The sequence below is a fragment of the Microcebus murinus genome, chromosome 32, assembly GCF_040939455.1.
Source record: "Microcebus murinus isolate Inina chromosome 32, M.murinus_Inina_mat1.0, whole genome shotgun sequence".
Lineage (NCBI taxonomy): Eukaryota > Metazoa > Chordata > Mammalia > Primates > Cheirogaleidae > Microcebus > Microcebus murinus.
In genome coordinates this window covers 1,343,177-1,361,827 of record NC_134135.1, presented here as the reverse complement: position 1 = coordinate 1,361,827, position 18,651 = coordinate 1,343,177, and the positions used below count along the sequence as shown (strand labels likewise).

General features: G+C 53.2%; 1 protein-coding gene and 1 pseudogene across 1 annotated transcript; both read right to left on the bottom strand.

Moving 5' to 3' along the window:
- Positions 1–7,138: 7,138 nt before the first annotated feature.
- On the bottom strand, positions 7,139–10,797 carry LOC109729964 (heat shock factor-binding protein 1 pseudogene; annotated as a pseudogene).
- Positions 10,798–15,389: 4,592 nt separating this feature from the next.
- On the bottom strand, positions 15,390–18,524 carry TMEM86B (transmembrane protein 86B). The gene is made up of 3 exons (XM_012775565.3): positions 17,270–18,524; positions 16,729–16,975; positions 15,390–16,102 (listed from the first exon to the last, which is right to left on the bottom strand). The coding sequence occupies exons 1-3, from the start codon at positions 17,696–17,698 to the stop codon at positions 15,720–15,722; spliced, it is 1,059 nt and encodes a 352-aa protein (XP_012631019.2). The 5' UTR covers positions 17,699–18,524; the 3' UTR covers positions 15,390–15,719.
- Positions 18,525–18,651: the final 127 nt, after the last annotated feature.

Sequence of the window (18,651 nt, the reverse complement as noted above, 5' to 3'; positions counted from 1 at the left end):
TGATCCCAGAAACTAAGCAGGGTTGGGCCTGGTTAGTACTTGGAAGGGGGAAGGAGTCGGGGCCTCTCTGGGGTTAATCGTTACTATGTTTCAAAGGGTTTGGAGAACAGTGATTGACCTAGGAAACGTCTTCCTGATTTATGAAAAAAATAGCTCAGTGATGCTCACCTTCCACTGCCAGTAGGCTCTGGAGTGAGTTACGTAGAATGCTCTGTATTGTGTACTTGTGCTTAATAAAACAAAAATGAAAGAGAAAATGTGATCTCTACCTGAAAATGTTATGGTGAGTAATACTGAGGCCATATATGTTTATGGCAGTGTAATAAACGGGACCCAGGCTCAGATAGTAATGAGCATTTATTATCTTTCAGGATCCGAGTGCCAGGAATGCAGTGATGGCCCCGCTGGGTGGTTCTGGCTCAGAGTCTCTGATGAGGTTTGTGTCAAGACATTAGCGAGGGCTGCTTCATTTGAAGCCATACTGGAGGTGGAGGGTCCACCTCCATGGCGGTACGCCCAAGTGGCTGTTGGCACGAGGCCTCAGTTCTTCACCACTCGGACTTTACCACGGTGCAGCTTGAGCACCCTCACAACATGGCTACCGGCTTCTCCCAGCGTGGACGACCCAAGAGAGACAGTAGGCAGAACACCTTCTGTAGCGCCACCTTGGAGGGCACACGCCGTCACTTCTGCTGTGCCTTACTTACTACACGGTCACCCTATTCAGTGTGGGAGGGGACAACACAAAAGTGCGGAAACCAGGACGTGAGGGTCACTGGGGCCACCGTGGATGGAGTTAGCTACCGAGACATATTCACACATAGGAGTCATTCAATAACTGTTTGCCATGTTCACCGTTTTCTGCAATATCCACCCCCATTTGTCCAGCACATGTTACAAAGCGGAAGGAAAGAGAAGGAAGTAGCACTTACTGCACGGCCCTGGGAGCACCTCAGCTCTTTGACACTGTCCTCACTGCAGGGGAGGAAGCTGGGGTCCAGAGGGGACCAGACAGGAACATTCAACTTTTGCCTCTGGGGCTAGACTTTGCTTCCCCCATACTCTTTCCTCTTACACATCCCCTGAGATGTGTGGATTCACTTATCTGCACATATTATCACACGGCATCCCTGAATACCCTACAATTGGAATTGTACAACTTTCTATTTTTTCCTTATGTTCTCTCTGATTTAAAATTTTGATTAGAGGCCAGGCGCGGTGGCTCACGTCTGTAATCCTAGCACTCTGGGAGGCTGAGACAGGCAGATGGCCCAAGATCAGGAGTTTGATACCAGCCTGAGCAAGAGCGAGACCCCATCTCTACTATAAATAGAAAGAAATTAATTGGCCAACTAAAAATATGTAGAAAAAAAATTAGCTGGGCATGGTGGTGCATGCCTGTAGTCCCAGCTACTCTGGAGGCTGAGGCAGGAGGATCGCTTGAGCCCAGGAGTTTGAGGTTGCTGTGAGCTAGGCTGATGCCATGGCACTCTAGCCTGGGCAACAGAGGGAAACTCTGTCTCAAAAATAAATAAATAAATAAAATAAAATATTCATTAGATAAGCACGCTTTTGCTGGGCATGGTGGTTCACGCCTGTAATCCCAGCACTTTGAGAGGCCAAAGTGGGAGGATCACTTGAAGCCAGGACTTTGAGACCAATCTGGGCAACATAGTGAGACTCCATCTCTACAAAAAAAATTTAAAATTAGCTGGGTGTGGTGGCACGCGCCTGTAGTCCCAGTTACTTGGGAGGCTGAGGCAAGAGGATCACTTGAGCCCAGGAGTTTAAGGCTGCAGTGAGCTACGATGATGCCACGGCACTCCAGCCTGTGCGACAAAGTAAGGCCCTGTCTCATAAAACAAAAAACAACAACAAAAAACAAAAAACAAAAGCAAACAAAATGAATGAATAAATATTTACCTTAACATTTGAGTTCTTGTTGGATCTGCTCCCTGCCCTCGTCACCGGCCTCCTCTCCTGTTTTCACTCCAACCATACAGAAGTTGCTACTTTTTTTCCAGGTGCTCCAGGCTGATTCAAACCCCAGGGCCATTGCACATGCCGTTCCCTCTGTCTGGCAAGTTCTTTCCCCATCAGCCAATGCCTCCTTCTCTTTCTACTTCTGTTGATCCCAGATGCAGCTGGCCACTCCCTTCTGTGTGGGGAATTTTATTTATGTATTTATTTATTTTACTTTGGCATATTATTGGGGCACAGATTTTAAGGTTTCACTAAATGCCCTTTCCTCCCCTCCCCCCACAAGTCTGAGTTTCCAGCATGACCATCCCCCAGATGGTGCCCATCTCACTCATTATGTATGTATATACCCCCCTCCCCCCTCCCACCTGCCCAATACCCTATTACTGTAGTACCTATGTGTCCACTTAGGTGCTGCTCAGTTAATACCAGTTTGCTGGTGAGTATATGTGGTGCTTGTTTTTCCATTCTTGGGATACTTCACTTAGTAGTATGGGTTCCAGCTCTAACCAGGAAAATATAAGATGTGCTATATCACCATTGTTTCTTAGAGCTGAATAGTACTCCATGGTATACATATACCACATTTTATTAATCCATTCTTGGATTGATGGGCACTTGGGCTGTTTACACAGCCTTGCAATTATGAATTGTGCTGCTATAAACATTCGAGTGCAGGTGTCTTTTTTGTACAGTGTTCTATGTGGGGAATTTAACTAAGCAAATTTCTTACTATCATACTCCTAAGTTTGTTTGTGGCTTTGCCTCTCTTTCCTTTCTTTCATCCAAGTGAGAACGTCTTCAGGGTGGAGACAAGTCTACTCATCTCTGGGGACACAGGGCCAACACACCCAGGCACCCATGAAAACTCAGGAAATATCACTTAATCTGAATCTGATTACACGCCTCAGGTTATCCAAGTCCATACCCAGAGATACGGGTCTGCTTTTTCATGCTCACTTAGTGCACTCCCACCTTCCCTGGACTTGAACCTGGGGTCCCATCTTTGATCTCAGGCTAGTGACCCAGACTGCACTCCAAGCCTGGTTTTCCAGCCTGCCCACTCCACACCCTGCCCACCCCACTGCTCACTCCTCCTCCACTCAATCCAGCCCCTGTTTTTCTGCTTCCTGCCGCATCTGTGGGGAGCCAGGGTGGAGAGAGGCAGGAAGTAGCAGGAGTCCCACGCAGCAGATTGCCAAGGGCCCAGGTTCTCCTAGCTCCCTTCTCTCACTGGCTGAAGCAGGAAACCAGGTAGAACTCTGGGGATCCTGGGGCAGGGAGCTTCCTGGTGGTGGGCTGGCCAGCACAAGGCACGCTTGGAGTGGTGACCGTCACTTGCATGGCAGAGGATGTGCACGCACACACGTGAACAGGAGAGCCCAGACCTGATGGTAAAGACCTAAGAGCCTGGACTGCAGACGACCCTGCGTGCCCGGAGGCTCCTGCACTCGGACTCAGCGTCTCCATGGGCTTCCACGTTGGCACCTACCCTCACCCACGCCCTACCCCTCTCATTCCTCCTGCGGCACGTAGTGCTCTCTGGGCATCAATTCGGGGGGTTGAAGGCAGAGATTACAGTGGGAACAAGGACATGGCAGTCCCGGCCACAGGCAAAGAGACTGTCCTCCCTCTGTCCCTTCTTAGGGGCAGCTGAGACCAATCCTGGCCGCCAGGAGCACCCGAGCCCCCGCCCCCACCCAAAACCCCCTCCTTTCCTCCCCCCCCCTGTGCTGTCCTTGGTGCTGAATGTGGGTCTGGTGTTTCCCCTGATGGGAAAACCCAGCAAACCCACAAAGTATGGACTCAGGGGAGAGCACAGTGCACGTGCTTAGTGAGCACCACCAGTCCAGGGCCAGAGCCCCTGGCCTGCACTCACTAAGGGGTGACACAGTGATTATAGCACAGCGACTGACCCAGTGTCGTGGGCTTTGCGGGATGGGCGACGGTGGCAATGTCCTTAACATCCCATAGGGAAAAATCCCATATTTTTCCAGGTGGGACCATCAAGACACTTTTTTTTTTTTTTTTGAGACAGAATCTCACTTTGTTGCCCAGGCTAGAGTGAGTGCTGTGGCGTCAGCCTAGCTCACAGCAACCTCCAACTCCTGGGCTCAAGTGATCCTCCTTCCTCAGCCTCCTGAGTAGCTGGGACTACAGGCATGCGCCACCATGCCCGGCTAATTTTTTAGATATTTTTTTAGTTGGCCAATTAATTTCTTTCTATTTTCAGTAGAGACGGGGTCTCGCTCTTGCTCAGGGTGGTTTTGAACTCCTGACCTCGAGCGATCCGCCCGCCTCATCCTCCCAGAGTGCTAGGATTACAGGCGTGAGCCACCGCGCTGGCCCATGAAGACACTTTGAGTTTGAGCAAAAGCTGTGAGGGAATCCCACCCCCAGCTCCTCAGAGCCCAGGAGGCTACACCGCGTGCTTTTCCAGGGAGACAGCATGTTCATTGGCCATAGCAAACACTGCAGACCCGGGCCTTCCATAACAGAGACTTACGTTCTCACAGTCCTGGAGGCTGGAATTCGAGATCAGGGTGTGGACAGGGATGGTTCCCCCGGAAGGCTCCCTCCTTGGCCTTCGGACAGCGTTCTTCTCCCTGTGTCCCCTCAGGGTCGCCTCTCTGTGTGTCAGTGTCCTCCCCTCTTCTTAGAAGGACATCATCCATATCGGATGAGGGCCTGCCCTGATGGCCTCGTTTATTTTTTGTTTTTTTGACAGATTCTCACTCTGTTGCCCAGGCTAGTGTGCCGTGGTGTCGGCCCAGCTCACAGCAACCTCAAACTCCTGGGCTCAAGCGATCCTCCTGCCTCAGCCTCCCGAGTAGCTGGGACTACAGGGCTGTGCCACCATGCCCAGCTGATTTTTTCTATATATATATTAGTTGGCCAATTAATTTCTTTCTATTTATAGTAGAGACCGGGTCTTGCTCTTGCTCAGGCTGGTTTTGAACTCCTGACCTCGAGCAATCCGCCCGCCTCCGCCTCCCAGAGTGCTAGGAATATAGCCATGCGCCACCATGCCTGGCCCCAGGTAATTTTTTCTATACATTTTTAGTTGGCCAATTAATTTCTTTCTATTTTCAGTACAGACGGGATCTTGCTCTTGCTTAGGCTGGTTTCGAACTCCTGACCTCGAGTGATCTGCCTGCCTCGGCCTCCCAGAGTGCTAGGGTTACAGTCGTGATCCACCACGCCCAGCCTGATGGCCTCATTTTCACTTAATTACTTCTCCAAAGACCCCACCTCCACAAACAGTCACATTCTCAGGTACTTGGGTTCAGGACTTTAACATAGGAATGTGAGGGGGGCAGAAATTCGGCTTATCACAGCAGGGGGGAACTTTATGCCACGTGAAGAAGACATAATTCTCCTGGTGGCTTCCTCCATGGCTTGTTTTTATTCCTTGAGTCTTGAGTCAAAACTATGGCGAGATCCCCCGTCCCACTGCCCAGCATCCAGGGATCTGGGCTCCCCACGGCTCCCATAGAGGCTTTGGGGACACCCGTCACTCTCCAGGGACCCTCCACTCACAGGCTGTGGCTGCTAACGTGCGGTTGGCGTGGAGCCTGGCCCCGGCATCCTGCGTGCTCCGAACTCCATGTGCTGACCAGCAGCTGTGTGTGTCCCGCAGATGCCCTCAGCCCTCCCCTCCTCCATCCCTCCCCCGGGGACTCGGCCAGCCCCTGCAGCAAGCACAGGACACCTGGCCCCTGAACACATCAGGCCTGCAGGGGAGCAGAGAGGAGGTGAGGGTGAACCTCCACTGACAGGGACGTTCAGGAGGGGAGACTCACCTGGACTCGGCGGCTCACTCGGGCACCCACCTGGAAAGGCTGTGAACCTGCTGGACCACTCGCCTCTCCCTCTCCTTTGTCCCTGGGCAGAACCCCCTCCCCCATCTTCCCTTACTTCCGCATTCCTAACCTGAGGACGGACCTGCAGAAGGACATGCTGGCCCTTTTGACTCAAGAAGACAACTCCAAATTCTTTCCTTCCTTCCTTCCTTCCTTCCTTCCTTCCTTCCTTCCTTCCTTCCTTCCTTCCTTCCTTCCTTCCTTCCTTCCCTCCTTCCTTCCTTCCTTCCTTCCTTCCTTCCCTTTCTTTCTTTCCTTTCTTTCTTTCTTTCCTTTCTTCTCCTTCCTTCCTTCCTTCCTTCCTTCCTTCCTTCCTTCCTTCCTTCCTTCCTTCCTTCTTCTTACTTTCTTTCCTTTCCTTTCTTTTTTCTTTATTTCTTCTTCCTTCCTTTCTTCCTTTTTTTCTCTCTCTCTCAATTCTTTCTTTCTTTCTTTCTTTCTTTCTTTCTTTCTTTCTGTAGCAGGATTTCAGGCACCTTTATTCACAGCAGATATTTTTGGGTCAGGGTAGCCTGCCTTTGAAATCTATTACATAAGGGCTGGGCACAGTGGCTCACATTGTAATCCTAGGACTGTGGGAGACCAAGATGAGAAAGACAGCTTGAGGTCAGGAGTTTGAAACTAGCCTGAACAACAGTGAGACTCCCTGTCTCTACAAAAAATAGAAAGAAATTAATTGGCCAACTAAAAATATATAAAAAAAATTAGCCAGGCATGGTGGCACATGCCTGTAGTCCCAGCTACTCAGGAGGCTGAGGCAGGAGGATCACTTGAGCCCAGGAGTTTGAGGTTGCTGTGAGCTAGGCTGATGCCACGACACTCACTCTAGCCTGGGCAACAGAGTGAGACTCTGTCTCCAAAAATAAATAAATAAAATAAAATCTCATGCAAAACTCTAACTAACAAATGTCTCATTACATCAGGCTATTCTGTTATCTTCTGTATTTTAAATAAGTTGTGACACAGGAAGGTGGCAGTGGTTACTTTTCGTTGACTTTAGCATCTGATCTCAGGAACTCAGACATAACTCAAAGTTCAATTCTGAGTTTTGGCAACAGAGCAGTGACAGATATTTCTGAATAAACAATTCTTAAATGTTTTTAGCCATTTGGAAAGTATTGCCAACACACTGTCTGGTGTTAGCTAAACAGTCACTTTGCAAGATATGAAGATACCATGTTCAAGAAACTGGGGGATAAATTACCCTATAAACTAACTATATAATATAAGAATGAACGTTCTATAAAACCTGTCTACACATAGTAGTTAGGTGCAGAAAGCCATTCAGTCTTCCATTGGCTTGGAAAAATGCTGTTCCAGGTTTCAGTGTAAATCATTAGCAACCTTCAACTCTTCTGTGTGGCTGGCATCTTGTTTTGGCCTTCCAGTTCTTCCACTGCAGCCTGTGCCATGAGGTCTGCGATGTTTCTCTCCAGATCATCAGCGTGACTCCTCATGTCATCAATTCTTCCAGTGATCTGGTCAGACATGGCCTGAAATTGATCTTGCGTCTGCTGCAGGAGTGTCTGCCCTGCCGAGGCGGGATCCTGCATGGTCTTGGGGTCAGTCTCGGCCGCCCGCCTGGCTCCCGGCTTGGCGGTGATGCCTCGGACTGTCACTGATGTTCATGAGCCACCCAGTTTGTGGTACTTTCGTGACAGCAGTTTGAATGGACTGGGACAGCGATAATCCTGACAGAAGTCCCAGCGGGCTCGTTCCTGTCCTCTGTGGCTTCTCCTCTGTGCTTCCTGGCATGTTTTGTTATTTTTGAATCAGGTGATGCATCTATACCTGAGCTCTTTTGGGCAGGGATAATTTGAGCCCTAAAGTCAAGATGCCCTCCTTGAGAAAGGATTCGTGCTAGTTCCTTAGGTGCCCTGGGGAACCACAGCCTGGGACCACCCTGAAACCAGGTGAGCGCCAGCCTCCTGTGGGCCGTCAAGCCCATTTCACCCCAAAGGCAGCCATATAAAAGTTGACATTATCAGCAATCCACAAGTGTCCTTGGGGCAAAAACACTTCCAACCTCTCTGGGTCCCCTTTTTCTCATCGACATTGCTGTGACACCCCCTTACTCCCTTGTCAGCCTTTTTAATGATTTTAAGAAGAGGTTCTTTACATTTTACAACAAAATTTTTTTTTTTTTTTTTTGAGACAGAGTCTCACTCTATTGCCCGGGCTAGAGTTACATGGCGTCAGCCTAGCTCACAGCAACCTCAAACTCCTGGGCTCAAGCAATCCTGCTGCCTCAGCCTCCCGAGTAGCTGGGACCACAGCCATGTGCCACCATGCCCGGCTAATGTTTTCTATATATTTTTAGTTGGCCAACTAATTTCCTTCTATTTTAGTAGAGACAGGGTCTCACTCTTGCTCAGGCTGGTTTTGAACTCCTGACCCTGAGCGATCCTCCCACCTCGGCCTCCCAGAGTGCTAGGACTACAGGCGTGAGCTACCATGTCCAGCCTATGACAAATTTTTAATTGTTTTCAGTTTGACACAAATGAACTAGCCCGCGACTGCCCGAAAGCCAAAGCCAGGAGGAAGATTCACTCTCTGTCCACCCTTCCAACATGTAGATTCGCTCCCCTCAGTCCAGTTCCCAGCCTGAGGCTTAGAGGAGACCTCTGTTTTCTCTTTTATGACCATTAGTGTTTTCAGATGTTACCAGAACAAGCAGGCATTAGCGATGAGGAGGCCTGCACCACAGTGGGGACACCTGGTGTCCACTGTGACACTCTGGGGGAGCACCGGCCGGGCCCTCCCGTCCCCAGAGGAGGGTGAAACACTTGGGGTCCCCGGCTAAAGGACAGACTGGGCCCCACCCGTCAGAGGGATGTGCTGCTTTGGGGAAGAGAAAGGCGAATTAAACAACCAAAAGTCGTCCTCCTCTTCCTCCGTAGCTGGCTACACGCCGGACGGTCCGGTCCCCAGCTTCCTACTGAGCCTCTTCTGGGGAAGGTCCTGGGCGACAACCTCTGGTGAGTTGAAAGGTGCCCACGTCCTAATACTCAGAACCTGTGGATTTGACCTTATTTGGGAAAAGCGTCACCGCTGATGAAATTAGGTTAAGGATTTTGAGATGAGATCATCCCGGCTTATCCGGGTGGGCCCGAATCCAGTGGCGAGCATCCCTGTAGGAAACAGCAGAGAAAAAGACACAGGCACAGCGAAGGCCACGTGAACACGGAGGCAGAGGTTGGAGTGACGCAGCCGCAAGCCAAGAAAGGCCCGGGGCCACCGGCAGCTGGAAGAGGCTCCTCATAAACACCAGCATCTCCATCTTGCTCTTCTGAGATGTTGGCTGTGTCCCCACCCTCCGGAATATCTGTGTCGTCTCTGGAAACACAAAGACTCATCTTGATTTTATTAGGTCCACTGGAAGCCACCAGTCCTGGGTTTTTGGTAAATTGCTTCTTCCACACCCAGAATAAGTTTTTTTTACCTCACTCCCCAAATGACTACTGACTTGGGAAGAGGCGGAAGGTTTGGGGAGCACAGGGGAAAGGACTATGGAGCTCCTGCCTCTCACCCTTCTGGGACCCAGGGGTGCTAGAACCTGTCTGCACTTGTGCTCACAAGCAAAGAGGTAGGAAAACCAGGAACTGGGACTCGGAGGAGCCCCAGTCAGGCAGCATCCTAGAGAGGCGAGCTTCTTGGGGGGATGCTGGGCCGTGCCATCTTTGCCTGTTCTCTAGAATTAGGAAGTGCTCAGCAGTGAGGAAGGCAGGCCATGGGGCTCCACCCTGCCACAACCTTCAGGGCATCTGGGGTGCAGCGCAGCCCTGAAGCCTTTCCAGAACTCACATGTGTGTCCCTGGCTCTCCTTCCTTGGTTGTTATTTCATTTTATGCATATTTACTGGCCATCTTCTATGGTGGAAGTGTGAGTTGAGGGGTGGAGCCACAGCGGAAAGCAAGGAAGGCTCAACCTCAGATCACCCAGGGGGATGCAGACAGACCAGCAGGATTCTGCCCCTTTGTGGCCATTTCTGGGTCTCTGGATTCTGGCAGCTCCTTGGGATGCTGTCCTTGGTGCTGAACACGAGTTTGTTGAGGCAGATGCGCTGGGTAAGTCTGTAATAGCCAGGGAAAACCCAGCCTCTCCCTGCTGTAGGGAGACGGGATCAAGAGGAAACCATGGCACAGCCCTTCTCATTCCTCCAGCAAGCCTAGACTTGACAGGAGAAGAGACAGCGATTCCCTTCATCACCCGCTTTTATGACAGAAGGTAAGGTTGGAGTACGGCAGTGGGGGAAATCTCTGCCCCATCCCCTCAGAAAGTGAAATGTTCTACATTCATGACCCCATGTGATTTATCAGAGCCCTGAGCTAAAACCAAGCCATGATGACACTTGCAATACAAACACCTGACAAAAGACCTGTCCCCTTCATATTTTCGAAGACCTCCTACAAATCAACCAGGAAAAGGCAGAAGACCTAATTTTTTGCAATGGGCAACAGACACAAAGAGACATTTTACCAACAAGAATATCCCCCTGACCCACACACAAAAATGGGAAGGTGTTCAACTTCATGAGCCAACATGAAAATTAAAGCCAAAGGAAGTAGCAGGACAGACAGCCCATCAGAAGAGCTAAAATGAAAAAGGCAAACAAGAACTATTTGCAAGTTCATGAGGCAAATGTAGGGGTGAGGCACCCCTACATTGGTGGTAGGAGGATAAATTGGTAAAGCCCTTTGGGAAACGGTTTGGCAGTAACTACTAGAGCTAAGGGCACATACGCCAGAAACTCAGCAATCCCACTGCAGGGCAGATTCTCGAGGGAAGTAACTGTTTGTGTCCTCCAAAAAAACCCCACATGCCCAGCCACACCCTCATAAAGACCACCAGCCACGTCTACGTCCTGCCAGACACTCTCTCGCCAGTGTGCTACCCCAGCCTGCACCTGTCGTGCTGACTTCAGGAAGCGCAGGAGAGTCTCGTGCAGGACCATGTATTGGGTTTGTATGAACAGGGGAGAAGAGTCTGGGTGAAGGGCTGACCCCATGTTGGGAGGCCCTGCTGGGCATGCCACTCAGGGGACAAAATTCTGAACCTGCCTTAGCTGTTTTCCTCTGTTCTCTTTGGCTCTGTGGTCTGAGCCTCTAAGTAGGATTCACTTTCTCTGACCCTTCTATTCCTATACCTAAAGATGGAGACTGCTTTGGGGTACAGGGGTTCAGGACAAGAAGGTTTACGAACTCCTCGGTGACCAGGGGATGTTAGATCATTAGAGATGGGGTTCATCGTTGTCTACTTTGCCATCACAGAATCCACGTTACCTGCGTGTTACCCTGGAGCATTGCTGATAGGAAAACCCCACTCCTGGTACTAATTCCAAGAATCCTTTCCAGAACCTCTGGATACCAAACATGGGGCAGACTCACATGTACACCAGCCTGGGTGCCTAGAGGTCTGGGAGTGAACATAACAGTGTCCCACAACTCCAGAAGCAAGCAGGGGCATCCACTAGACCCACATGGAGACAGTCGTCCACAGCTCCTCCCCGCAGCTGCCTGGAGAACACCCTGTGCATGTGTGGTGAGCTGTGTGTGGTCACAGTCATGGGAGAAGCAGAGCTAGGCTGGGGGACTCTGGAAAACATGGCTTGGTGAATGAGTTAACCACACCCAAGGAGCTCTGACCTTTGTCCTCAACTACTGGGAAATGATGCCTACACCCCCAAAATGTCCTGCCTTATGGGAGTGTCCTAGTTTTCTGGGGAGCCTTGGGCCACACCCGACAGTCAAACAATGTAACATGATGGACTCTGGGTCACGAGGCATCTGCTCTGCCTCCAGGCAGCTGGACACTGAGCTCAGCCAAACAGAACTGCACCCATGCCTGTGTTCACACCCCCAGCAAAGACGCTGGGCACACGGCTTGGCTCATGGGAACGTCCCTGGCTGGCAACGTTCTCTGTGGCTGTCACACATTGCCGCTGGGAGGAGTTAGCGCCACTCGTGACTCCAGAGAGAGAAAGCACAACTGGAAGCTCCATGCATGGAACCTTCCTGGACCCTGTGCCCTGTGCCTATTACCCTGGCTGATGTCACTCTGTGTCCCTTCTCTGTAACACACCATAACTGTGAGTATGGTGGCTCTCACTGAGCTCTGTGAGTCCCAGGGAATCATCACATGTGAGGACAGTCTTGGGGACCTCCTGGTTTACAAATGGTGTCAGAAGTGGAGGGGGGGGTACTGTGGACTACTCCTAACTTTGCAGGTGGTTATAAGAGAGACAGAGAGAGACTGTCAGTAACTGTGGGAGATCAATTCCAGAAACCAGCACGGACGCCAAAATCCAAAGATGCTCAAGTTCCTTATATATAAGGTGGTATAGCATTTGCACGTGACCCGCACACGTCCTCCCGCATACTTTAAACCACCTCTAGATTACTTACATACCTAACACAGTAAATGCTATATAGTTATTGTGCTGTTTTTAAATTTGTTTTTATTATTGTGTTATTTTTTACTTTTTTAATTTATTTTTGAGACAAAGTCTCGCTTTGTTGCCCAGGCTAGAGTGAGTGCCGTGGCGTCAGCCTAGCTCACAGCAACCTCAAACTCCTGGGCTCGAGCAATCCTCCTGCCTCAGCCTCCCGAGTAGCTGGGACTACAGGCATGCGCCACCATGCCCGGCTAATTTTTTCTATATATATTAGTTAGCCAATTAATTTCTTTCTATTTATAGTAGAGACAGGGTCTTGCTCTTGCTCAGGCTGGTTTCGAACTCCTGACCTCAAGCAATCCGCCCGCCTCGGCCTCCCAGAGTGCTAGGATTACAGGTTATTTTTTATTTTTCACATATTTTCAACCTGCAGTTGGTTGAATTTGCAGATGTGGAACCCATGGACACAAAAGGCCGACTGTGCATGTGCGTGTATTCAGAATGCACATGTGTACACAGGCATGTCTATTTGCTGTGTCCCCCATATGCCTGTGGACACCAGGACATCAGTAAACTTAGAGCGAGTGTGGCTTGGTGGTCAAGAGCCCTTGGTCCAGTTATAAACTATCCAAGCTGGAATTCAACTCCAGCCACTTCTGAGACGTGTGACCGGACATGTGACCGGACGCCACAGCCCCTCTGGTGGCTGAGCTTCCCCTAAGCCACCCCAGGGAGGCTCCTGCGCATCTCACACTCGAAAGGCCCCATGTGGTCCTTGGTCCCCGGCTGACAGGTCAGCACATCTGGGGTGACGAGAGTGCTGGTGCGTCCTGTGCCCACACCGAGGGGTGGCAGGGAGCAGACACAGCAGGGAGGTGAGTCAGACAGGGGCGGGGCATCCCCAGGCTGGGCCGGGGACATGAAGGCAGGCTTCCTATTTTTCTTCTTCTTTCCTTTTCTTCTTTAATTTTTATTTTTAAAATAATTATCCTATAGAAAGTGAATTTTTTCTCCTTTTGGCATACAGTTCTATGAATTTTAACACATGTATAGATTTGTGTAACTACTACCACAGTCGGGATTCAGAACTGTTCCATCACCCCAGTCCCCAAAAAAGGCCCTCAAAAAGCAGGCCGGGTGCGGTGGCTCACACCTGTAATCCTAGCCCTCTGGGAGGCTGAGGCGGGAGGATCACTCAAGGTCAGGAGTTTGAAAACAGCCTGAGCAAGAGTGAGACCCCATCTCTACTAAAACTAGAAAGAAGTCAATTGGCCAACTAAAAATATATATAAAAAAATTAGCCAGGCATGGTGGCTCATGCCTGTAGTCCCAGCTACTTGGGAGGCTGAGGCAGCAGGATTGCTTGAGCCAGGAGTTTGAGGTTGCTGTGAGCTAGGCTGACATCACGGCACTCTGGCCTGGGCAACAGAGTGAGACTCTGTCTCAAAAAAAAAAAGAAAAAAGGAAAAAGCAGTTTTTGTTGAACCAAAGCAAAGTATCTAACAGGAGGTAGACACAGTCTAACTCCCGGGCAGGGACGTTACTGGGAAGCTGACTGCACCCGGGGGGCTGCCCCGTCCCACCCCAGCAAGTTACCAGGGAACACTGTGCCATCTGGCTGAGGGGGACCTGTGGGAGGTCGCAGCTGGCAGGGGTGCAGGGGCAGAAGTTCCAGCTGTGTAACAAGGACGCCACCTGCCCTGCTACTGCTCATGGTTCCGCTGGAGCCACCACAGCCCTCGGTGTCCCGTCACCTGACTCATTAGGCCCAGGACAAGGGAGACAATAGGGCCCAGCCCCTCCTCCCTCAGACCCAGGGGTCTGGGTTGTCAGCTCCCTTCTCCAAACTCAGGATTTTCAGGCCGCAGACCCCCAGAGGCTGGTCCCGGGACCATGGGGAACACCACCACCAGCACCCCAGACCCCTGCTCCTGTCTGCAGGCCCTGAGCCCCCCTGGAATCCGCACTCCCAGACCCCACCATCCCTCCTGCTGCACTTGACGCTGCTGAATTTCCTCTTTCCCAGCCTTTTCGTGAGGTCCCAGCGCAGGGAGGACAGGAGAGTAGGAGGAAGTGGAAGTTTCAAGTGTGAGAAGCTGGCCCTTCAGATCTTCCTCACCTCCTGCTCTGACCCTTCCTCGGGGAAATTCCTCAGCTTCCACCTACTCCCAGCCTCACCTCCACCCCTGGCCCCCGCACCAGGCTGGCCCACCTTCCCCTCCTACCCTCACACCTGCAGGAACTCTGCTCTCCTCTTTGCGGTATTCAGATCCACATCCTAACGGTAGCAGTCTCCTCTGCTGTCAGAGTCCCTAAAGGCAGCTCATGGGTGCAAAAGTCGAGCAGGGTCTCAGCAGCTCGGACCTGTCATGTGCTCAGAGGCAGAACCCGAGGCCCAGAGAGCAGCAGCTTCAAAAGGTCACACAGCCAGAGGACCGCAGCTGGGTTCGTACTTCCTTACCACTCAATTCCCACCCCTTGCTCCCTACCCCCTCGTCCAAGGTCCCTTCACCTTCTAGTCCCCTCACCCCCTCCTCCCACACCACATGACTGGGAGTGGGTTGAGCCATGTCCCCTAAAAAGATGTGTCTGAGTCCTACCCCCTGGCACCTATGAACGTGATATTAGAAATAAGGTCTCTGCAGATGTAACTAAGGGTCTTGAGAGGGAACCATCCTGGCTTAGAGTGGGCCCCAAACCCATGACAGGTGCCGAGAGAAGCAGAGGGCAGAGACGTGGGGGAGAACTAGGCAGGCAGAGGCGAAGACGAGTGGCAGTGACACAGCCTGCTGCAACCACCAGAAGCCACAGGAGGGCAAGGATTCCCCCGAGCCCTCGCAGGGAATGTGGCCCTGAACACACCTCGACTCTGGGCTGCCTGACCTATACGAGAGTAAGTTTATCTTGTATCTCATGGCACCCGGCTCGTGGTACTTTGTGACAGTAGCCCTGAGAAACCACTCCAGTGACCAGTCTTGTCTTGGTCTCAGCTCCGTACAGTGCTCACCTGAAACAGGGGCCCCAGGAGGACCTGATCTGGTACCAGGCCTCGTTCCTGGGGAGGTACCGAGAAACACTTGCCATTATCAATCGTGATCATGACGACAAGGAAAATCCTTCCCAGACCGCTCTCCCAAAATAATGGCAACATGGACATTTCCACATCCCTTTACTTAGGCAATGAAAATCAGACAACAGTGGGGAGGGGGCTGGCCGACCGTGGGGCCGACGGGGAACACAGAAGCAGGCAGGAGCTGAGGAGGGCCTAGGGTGGGTCTGGCTGCAGAGCCTGGAATCGGAACTGAGGGAGGGAGGCCAGAACCCGGCGGTGGACTTTGAATTCCCCAAATGGTCCCCAAATGTCTTGAGATGGCCCAGCGCCCACAGACAGGAGTCAGGAAGCTTCCAGGCGGAGAGCGTTTCCCAGGTGGGAGTCCTTGCAGAAGGGGAGGACATGGACGCCAGCCTGGCTGGCCCCCGAGTCAGTCGGTCTTGGGCCCCGGGCTGCCAAGGGCTGACCACGTGATAAGGAGCTGGGCGGCATAGTAGGTGCTCATGGTCACCAGGCGGGCGTAGGGCAGGGGCTGGGCGAAGGTGTCCCAGGCCAGCACGGCGTCAGAGACGGCGAAGAGCAGGGCCCCCCAGCCGGCACTGCCGCCGCGGGCCAGGCCCCGCCACAGCATGACGCTCAGGACCAGCTCGTAGGCTGCCATGGGCAGGACCATGCCAGGCTCGAGGTACGGCCACAGGAGTCTGTAGCTCAGGACGGGGGCCAGGAGGATGAGCAGCAGCAGTCCTGGGCGCAGGGGAGAGAAGCCAAAGGCCCAGGAGTAGAGGACGTGGGCCAAGGCAAAGGCAGCCATGCCTGGTGATAGAAAGAGGACAGTGAGGGCTTTGCTGCTTCTCCATCTCCCTCAGCCACCACTCAGGGCCTGAGGGAGGGACTATCCCCAAGCACCAGCCCCCGCCTTGGCAGAGCCTCCCAGAGCTGCCCTCAGCTTCCCAAGTGGCTTAGAGCAGTGGGTGTGACCTTTGATGCAGTGTGTGCCCTTCCTCTGTGCAGAACCCCCACACCCTGTCCTCACTTGGCCTCCACAGCCCCATGCCCTCCGCCTGCCAGCCACTCTGCTCGGCTACCCTGGCCTGTTGGACACGCGCACCGGGTACAGCCTACCCCGGACCTCTGGGCCTGCCACAAACGCTCTTCCCCAGCGTGCACACGCACCTCCTTCCAGACTGCCCGAACCTTACTTCCTCGGCAAGGCCTGCCTTGGCCACCCTGCTTATTACAACCTCATCTTAACCTTCTTCCACACCACCCCCACCTTCTGACCTAATGTCATCTGACCCCACGCCTTTGCTAACCGTGAGCTGCCTGGGTCCCTGCCACGTCCCCAGTGCCTGGGCCATGAGCTCCAGCAGAAGCCTCCCTGCACCCCAGGCTCCTCCACATGGGCAGCTGGGATGCTTCACAACAGGGTCCCAGCTTACCAGCGAGGAAGGCCCCGGGCCAGATTAGGCAGGCGTCCCCCACGGCTGAGCACACCAGGGCTGCCTGGAGGAGCCGGGTGTAGTCCCCGCCCGAGGGCACGGCCCACAGGAACGCAGCCAGGCAGAGGATGGGCAGGCACTTGACCAGGGCGCTGACCCAGGATGGCTGGTCCTCGGGAATCCAGAGCAGGAAGTAGATGGAGCAAGTGAGGAAGAAGGGGCTCAGCCACCTGCAGATGTTCGGGGGCTTTTCGGGGAGGAGGGGGTGCTGCTGAGCCACTGAGCTCAGCCCCCCAGTTTTTGAGTCAGGCCCCACCAGATTGCAACTCAAATCTCCTGGCTTCTGTCCCACCACCGCCCACCCCAGGACCCAAGCTGCCCAGGCTGGGCCTAGCTAGGGACCGGGCTCTTCAGCTTTCTAAGCAACTCAGACACCCAGCCTCCTGGGGGCCCCAAACAAGTCTCCAAGGACAGAAGCCCCAGGCTGCCGGGTGCCCAGAAGCCCAGGCCCCAACCGCCCCACACCTGCGGAGGCTCTCACTTGGACTAAGCAGTGGATCCTCAGGGGCAGCCCCTCCTTGCCAGCGTCCATGTTGGCCTGTGACAGCCCCAGAGCGGCCTGTGTCTGGGAGCTGCTGGCTTCCGGGGGCGAAGGGGAGGGCTTGTGGTTACACGTTAACCTGAGGAGTGTGCTGTGGACTCTTTGACTGATAACAGGGCCCAGGGAGATGTCACTCCCACCCTGGGGATGGCCTCGCCTGGCACCTGCTGATAAGGCACCTGTCAGGACCCAGGGGTCCCTCTGCCCCAGCACACTGGGATGTGGCTTCCTCCTGTCTGCCTGGGGGATGCGGCCCACAAATGTCCTCCCATTGTCCTGTGCCCAGCCCATCAGAAGGGACAGGGTGCAGAATTCCAATGGCCACCCATTCTGGGGAAGCCGGGGAGGGAGCTGGCCAGTGGGAACCATGCTGGAGGGATGGGAAGGGGGTCTCTCTCCTGCTTCAACCTTCTCTCGACCCTCACAAGCAGCCCTCTGGGCTGTCAATGACCTCCACCACAAACACTGACTCAGACATCTGAGTGCTGAGACAGGGCTGTAGCTGTTCCTGCCAGCTGAGCCCCAGGCAACCTGCAGTGGCTCCCAAACCAACTGTGACCCAGTTGATGACTGTCATTGTGCCTAACCAAGACGAAGGTTTCCCAGAACACCACTTACCTGCAGCACTCACCTGCACTGCACACCTGGTCTTTACTTCAACCCTCCTGTCTGAAGATGCAGACCTACTAGGTGCAGGGACCCAGCCTCACCCTCGGGCCTGGCTGATGGGGCAGGGAGGGGCCGCTAGGTGCCCACACCACCCATGAGACAGCTGCCTGCTTCCCACCAGGGGACTGGCTCAGGAAGCTGCAGAGCCATCCTTCCCCAGTGGGCCTGCCAGCAGTGGTGAGAAACAGGCCTCACACGAACCCTCCGCAGCCAGCACCTGGCCCAGCCTGGGGCCTCTGCTGTCACAAGAATCCCTCTGGCAGGACACGGCACCCAGTGATCTCCTGGCCAGTCCTCAGCATACAGAGGGGACAGACTGGCTAGGAAGACCCCTCCAGCCTGTACGTGTAGCCCAGCACACGTGGGGCTTGAACAGGGGCTAGAGGGGCCTGGAGTGACAGCTCACCTGATCCCTTCCAGGTCCCTTCCTCCCGAAGTCCCTGCCTGGTTTGAACACAAGTTACACCCTCTTTCACCTCCCCAAGGCCAGGCCTGGGCCAGCAGTCAAGATTTAGGAGCAGAGTCCCACAGAGGAGCTAGTCAAGGTCACTGGCCGCTCTCCCCAGGTGACCTGCGGCAGGCATGGGAGGCCCTGGGGCTGGGGCACAGGACAGCACAGGCTCACCCCAACCTATCCCAGAACTCAAGGTCTG